This window comes from Trachymyrmex septentrionalis, unplaced genomic scaffold (assembly GCF_001594115.1).
Source record: "Trachymyrmex septentrionalis isolate Tsep2-gDNA-1 unplaced genomic scaffold, Tsep1.0 scaffold37, whole genome shotgun sequence".
In the NCBI taxonomy this organism is placed as follows: Eukaryota; Metazoa; Arthropoda; class Insecta; order Hymenoptera; family Formicidae; genus Trachymyrmex; species Trachymyrmex septentrionalis.
This window is the reverse complement of record NW_017305536.1, coordinates 5410145-5416833: the sequence shown is the minus strand read 5'-3', so window position 1 is coordinate 5416833 and position 6689 is coordinate 5410145. Positions and strand designations below refer to the sequence as shown.

Here is a 6689-nt window from a genome sequence, read left to right as displayed (position 1 = left end):
TATATATATATATATAGTGTGTGTGTGTGTGTGTGTGCGCGCGCGCGCGCGCGCGTGTAAAATATATATAAATAAGCAAAATTTCAATTTAAATAGTGAAACGCAATTTCCAAATACCTCAATGGAAACAAGAATGAAAGAAGAAACAAAATAAAAGGAAAAACATGTTGCGTGTTGGAAATGTCAGAAGGTCAGGCTTGGACACTTAAGATTGTGCGTGCTAGACGAAGAAGATGATTCGTCCGCTTCGTAATTTACGTCGCGACATAAAAGCGACGTATGATATAATTACCAATCTTCTTAAAAAATTGGAGCATCGTTCGTGTCAGCGCGTAGCATGATAAAGGTCGCCGATGACGCGAGGGTCGTCGAAAGGTAAACAACAGATGATGCTTTATGAGTGCGGCAGGAGCGCATCCCACGGAGCGCGTGAATAGCACCGCTCCAAAAGTGTCAAGCTGTGCCGCGCGATCGGGATCGCGGTTCGGGCGACGGCGACGGCGACGGCGACGTTCCACACCCGGGGCTAGGCGCGCACGCGGCGGCGCGCGACATTTCGCCTCGGCATCATTACTAGGCGTGCGAGATGACAGATTACTGTTGTTTGCATCCTCGCCGATTACAACAAACACTCGCGCAAAGTGTAAGCAGGTGCAGCAATACGAGAATCCGCCTACACTTCCTTCTTCAACCCCCGCGAGACATGTTCTTTGTATCTATACCATCCATATTATGTCATATTCTGTCACTTCTCTGCACTTGGAATGAAATGGATAAATAATTGAAGGAAAGGAGAAAAAGGAGGAATGAACTGTATGAAAAATTTAACTATGAAGAATGAAATTAAATGTATTTGTGACGTGCATTTTCGCGCTCCAACGGTGCGAATATAGGCGAGGGGTAAAGGGAAAGTGTGGAAAGTGCACTTATAGCGAGAGGAACTATTGGCACTTACATGCGCGCGTTTTTCGAATGCTTCGGAAGATTGCCGGAATTTTATATTTAATTGTGTAAAATCTTATATATTTCTTTTAATTATTTCATGTACTTGATGCACTTTTTTCTTCTTGTGAAATTTATCACGCATTAAAATATGACTGCTTGTGAAAAGGAGATAAACAGATTGCGCGTTATTAAAGAATAATTCTTAAACTGTAATTCTATTTCTTGAAATACTTTTACACTTCTATTTGTATTTGACAATTTTATTTGTAACATTTATATCTGATGTTTTCGAAAAAATAAAATAACTAATTATTGCGGATGTCTCTGTTTGGCTAATTTATTATATACTCTATATAATACATATTCGTGAAATTCAAACTTTCAGTTTCAACTATTATGCCTATTTCTATTAATATATATTAATTCTAATCTCACTTCAATTTCTCTTCATTTTTTTTAGCTTTAAAAATTAGAACATTGGTGAAAACGAGTATTAGAATTTTTAATAAATTTAGAAGACAGGTCTAATTAAAATTGAAATCTGGATTAGCACCAGAGATTTTCTGTATCGTTCCTCGGATATTCCTTCACCGAACCACAGTCTACATCTCATAACAAGATAATATACCCGAGCAGACAAGTCATGATAACATCAAAATGACATTAAAATGAATAGTTATTAATTGTAAAGTAATTTTTTAATAATTTTCCAATAATCAATTTAGAGTCGTTTTGATGTTAGGATGACTTATATGTTCTGCTTGAATATTTGAAAGACATATTTTCCTTGAGAACAACGAATTACAAAACGTTTCATACGTTGCAATTTTTTCAAGAGCATTTTGTTCCCTCTTGCAGACCTCTTTACTCTATTTATATATGTCTAGGAAGCATTCTCTCTCTCTCTCTCTTTCTCTCTCTCGAATGAGTGAATCTCTCGAACAGGAGCCAAGTGGACGGTACCGTCCCGCCTATCCGGATTCTCTCGAGATCGTTACGGGCACGTGCAAACACTTCTGATGACCGAAGTACGAAAGCGTATACTAAAATATATGTGAGCGACGATCCGATTGCGTGTACACACGCGATGTTATACGCGTTCCGAAGGCCGGCTGTCAAGGTAGACCGCGTAGCGGCAAGAGGGCAATGGCCGGGCATCGTACTCGCTGTACGAACGCCGGGAGGTGACAGAGAGACGCAGGAATACGAGACGAGGTGTCCATCGGGCGGTGTGTATACCGGTTTTGTATGTACGTGCGAACGCAGGACTAAATCGTGTCCCGAGAACGAACCGGCTGTCTCGTCAGCGGGTTCCTGCCGGAGGCGGTGAGGCGCATCAGGTCGGAGCCCCCAGGACGTTCGCTACCATCCATTTTTCAGTCCTCTTCCCGTCAGGATCGATCACAGACGATCATGCTCGCCCTACACGGCTTTCTCGTTATTGCGGCCTGTCTCGTCACCGTCGCGATTCCTCCTGCGCTGGCCAAAGCGGTCTACGATCAGCGACAGACCGGCGATGTGAACGTGCAGATTGACCTGAAGGACCTGCAGGTGATTGCGCTGGTCAATTCCGAGCTCCTGGACGATTATACGGTAAATCCTTTCCTCTTTTTTAGTCTTTTTCTCTCTTTATTAACTGGGTTTACTGGGACGTATTTTTTTATTTTTCTCTCTCTGTTTTTTCCTGTTTCTCCTTTTCTCAATTATTTTATATTTCTTTCTTTTTGAGGAAACATAAAAATTAAATTTTACTATAATATATTTTTTAATTTAATTGCGTTTACCGTTAATGAAATAGTCGAAGCTTTTCTTCAGTTTGTAACTGCATTAGTTCTATATATATATGATGAATTTGATGCGAGCCTGCAATTTATAAAGTCTATTTTAGACATTTTGTACTCAGAATGCATTTTACAAGTTATATTTCATTTAATAATAAATAGATTGCTTTGAGTACCACTGAAAAATCATCGTCGACATCATCCTTGCTTTCGCAGGATTACGATTACTTGTACGATTACGCCGACTTTACCATCAAGCCACCGGGAAACAGGCCTATCGTGAGCTCCACAACGGAGAAAAATGATGTCACGCAAATTTTCGAATCGCTGCCGTCACAAAATTCAACCGTCTCGACGTCTGTTAATAATACAAGCCCGACCACGAGCGACATAACGCTATCCGAAGGAGCCCCAAATGCTAATCCATCGAATGGTACCGAGAACGACAAGACGCCGTCCAAAGACGAAGAGATCCCGAACGCTGATCCGTTGATTGGTATCACGAGCTTGACGCCGAATGCGGATAACGATGACAATAAGAGTCAACCGGGCGAAAAGGAAGCTGGAACCAGAACAACTCCTTCGACCACGGTGAAATCCGCGCACGCCGTGCGGTCGCAAAAGCGCTGCAAATTTGGATATGTTCCGAACGGCAACGGTCGCTGTCGATCGTGGTTGAATCGCTTGTTGCCATGAGTACAACCGCGTGAGTATGACCGGATGCCTCACTCTGATCGATCGGTCCTCCCTCGATCGACCGGATTCAGATGGCAAAAGTTAGAGGAGTAAATTTGGAAACGAGTGTCCTTTGAAGGTGTGCCATATATGCATCGAATTTACGCCATGTTTGCCTTCACATGGTGAAACAATCCCACGTTTTGCACTTTTCTAATACGATAATTATCTCCGAGTACTTGACGCGCTTCCTTATTTTTTTTCACAGTTCCGGACAAAAGAATTTTCCTAAAAGAGGTAATATATGATTAAAAGTATACAGGAAGAAACGCAAGCACAGGCATATTCTTAGATGTATTTTTTTTAGCTGAACTTCTTACACGATTCATCTTCTCTTTTTTTTCTCTAACGTAGAAAGAAAAGAACTTCAGCTAAAAAGAACCTCTCTTATCTTGTGCAAGTATTGTGTTTATGTATTTTTTCCTCCCTTCATTTTGACTCTTGATTCTTCTTATCATCAGCTCGAGGTTTCTGCTTGAACGTTTGTTTTTAACTCATAATTAGCTGCGTCGTTGAAATCCGCGATGGTCCATAACGATATCGGTGTACAAGCGATCGATATCGTTCCCACGCCAATCGACGTTGTGGCGATGTGTCCTATAAGTAATCCTATGGCGAGATGGATCCCCCTATCATCATACAGATTCCGCGTACCGGTTCGTACAACGGTCTCACCGAGTGCGGCGGGCTCGCTACTCGCGCGGTCGTCGCAGTTGAGGAAAGGACCTCGCTCGTTTCGCTCGCGTTGCCCGAAGAGTATTGTATTGCGAGGTCGAACTTCGTTGCATCTCTCATCTCGCTCACCTACACGCATCACAACGTAGCGTGTGCGATCGACGTGTATACATCAGGAGGATGGCGATGGTCCAGATGCTATTTTTCTTCGGTACGGCGTTCTTCGCGTTCGCCAAGGTTGACGCTGCTCCGGCGAAATACGATCAACGGCAGGATGGCGAGATTAACGGGCACGGTACGATAAAGAACCTCCTCTTCGTTATGCTCTTCCCTGGTAGTAGCGGTAGTACCAGTGCTAACGACATAAGCGAGCTAGCATGGCATGCTATCCAGGCAGCGGTAAACGCTCGATCGAAAGGACAAGGAGCGATCAAATCCAGTGAGGAAGTTCGCCAAGAAGAGCTCTATTCTGCGGAAATTCAGATAAATGAGAATTATCTAGATAAAGAAAATTCGGTACAAAAAGTGGAAGGAGATACGAAAACGTTGAATGTCTTGAATCAACAACTGGCACCAGTTGGTGATGGGCAAACTGAAAAAAATGACAGAATCGCGAGAAATGTGAAAAATTTCGACTTTCCGAAGAGCCGCGAGGTGCCGGTTCTTCCGGGATACTTCGTGAACGTGAGGAAGACGTCCAGACCTAAGACGGGAGGCAGTGGCCGAGCTCGGAGCGTGGTTGGGAACGTGGTTTGGAATTCTGACGATGAACCTGGAAGACCATCGTTAAAGAAGCAGCTACCTGGGGAAGAGGACGTTGCATTATCTTCTTCGAACGCTGAGAAAAACGACGTGTCTCCGCTGGCCGAGGAGAAGCAGCAGGAACTCAAACTGCTGGGCGACGGTGTCGAGAACTGCGGTCCAGGAAGACATCGCGACGCGTCCGGCGTCTGCCAGTTCAACGAATCAGCCGATTCTCTTTAGCTTTAAGTTCCCATGGCTGTAGATCTTAAACATCAAAATGTATTAGTTATTATCGTGCGATTACTTCTCATACGATATTTTATTTTTTATTTAGCATGAATTTTATATCAGATTTATTACATCTGCTGATAGAAAGCTTTTTTTTTGCTTATTAGCGCAAGAATCATCCCACATAAAATGAGAAGAGCAACAAATTATTTAATTAATTTAGCACGTAAAATGCGTTGAATGCGAGATAATTATCGTTTTATATAAAGTATACATGTGCGAAGATTTACTGCATGTATCTATTAAGCTATTCGATCAATAAAATACTTAAACAACAATAATAATGTGAATATGTATTTCAATATAAAGGGAAAATCACGAAAGAAATTGCAATGGCAAATCTAATTTTCTTTAATTCAAATTTAATTTTCATTTCCTTTTCTAAATCAATAAGCTCTTAGAGATCAGAAAATATATAAAGATCGTTGGTATCATTTTTTCGTTCGTTTAATACTTCCTCCTTTTCTTATTCTTTCTTTGTCGCCGCAGTATATAAATAGCGCCTATCGGGAATAAGATTCTTACCGTTGGGAATTCTTAAAAGCTGATTCCAAAATTCTGATCTTGCATTCTCGGGGACGGAGAATCACATAAGGTACGTCGACCCTCCGGGGAATTTCCAGAAATCGAAGGTCGTTCCCCAAAGACCGGCGGCGATCCTGCGACAGCGTTGATTCGGTTCCCAAGGCGGAAGCGTAAGCGAGAGAAAAGAGCAAGGGCAAGGTTACGGTAATAGGCGCCAAGCCGCGAGACGGGCAGATCGGGGAAACGAACTCACCGCGAACGGCCACGATAGGACATTGCCCTTTACAGAGATTGGTGACTATAGATGTGCACACACCTACGTACACGTGTATGGATACACCTGCGCACCGCGTGTGATAACTATTACGCTCTGTCTTTAACATCATCGCGTATCTCTCCGTCTCTTGCTCCTCCTTTTCCTTTGAACAAAACTGGTTATCGCCGCGAGGGACATCGACGCGCGATTAATACGTCGCTGATGAGGATGACCAGCTTCAGTAATTCCACCACGCCTCCATCGTTGAATATCGTTAATGCTATTAATACCATTTACGTTCCTCTCTCCTGATGGCGATTTCGCAATCCGAATGTAATAAGGATGACGTTCGAGGAACATCACGAGAATCATTTCCAATATCGCGCATCTCCTCTTAACTGGAGACCAAATAGAGAAAAATACAATTAGCCCAAGATAAAAAATTCTTGAATTATGAATGACTGAAAATAAAAAATGACAAGAACTTGTTTATCTTATAAGTAAATCTTTCGTCAATCTTAATTAAAAATTTTGTATAGTAAAAATTCAATCTCAGAACTGAGAAATTATGAAGGAACAGGAAAACATGTAATTAAGTAAAAATATACCTTCTTGATAACGTCAACTTTATGAAAGTTGGCCCGGAAAATTGCGGATAGGGAAAGTATATAGTTCAGATTTAAACATGAGTGAATCTCTCTTTCAATCTTCGCATAAATTACAAAAGTTTTACAGTGTAT

The 6689-nt window shown here is 42.0% G+C and overlaps 3 protein-coding genes across 3 annotated transcripts in view; 2 read left to right on the top strand and 1 right to left on the bottom strand.

Annotated features, from left to right (window-relative positions):
* The window catches only part of LOC108750612 (A-kinase anchor protein 10, mitochondrial), a 3849-nt gene extending 2912 nt beyond the window's left edge, over positions 1-937 (bottom strand). The window contains exon 1 of the mRNA XM_018490167.1: positions 293-937. Coding sequence (XP_018345669.1) covers positions 293-317 — 25 coding nt within the window. The 5' untranslated portion in view covers positions 318-937. The remainder of the gene's footprint in view (positions 1-292) is intronic.
* A 1339-nt stretch (positions 938-2276) lies between these two features.
* On the top strand, positions 2277-3761 carry LOC108750618. The gene is made up of 2 exons (XM_018490178.1): positions 2277-2538; positions 2943-3761. Exons 1-2 carry the CDS (start codon positions 2359-2361, stop codon positions 3420-3422), a joined length of 660 nt encoding a protein of 219 aa, XP_018345680.1. The 5' UTR covers positions 2277-2358; the 3' UTR covers positions 3423-3761.
* Positions 3762-3878: 117 nt separating this feature from the next.
* On the top strand, positions 3879-5484 carry LOC108750616. The gene has a single exon (XM_018490176.1). The coding sequence runs from the start codon at positions 4317-4319 to the stop codon at positions 5118-5120; it is 804 nt and encodes a 267-aa protein (XP_018345678.1). The 5' UTR covers positions 3879-4316; the 3' UTR covers positions 5121-5484.
* Positions 5485-6689: the final 1205 nt, after the last annotated feature.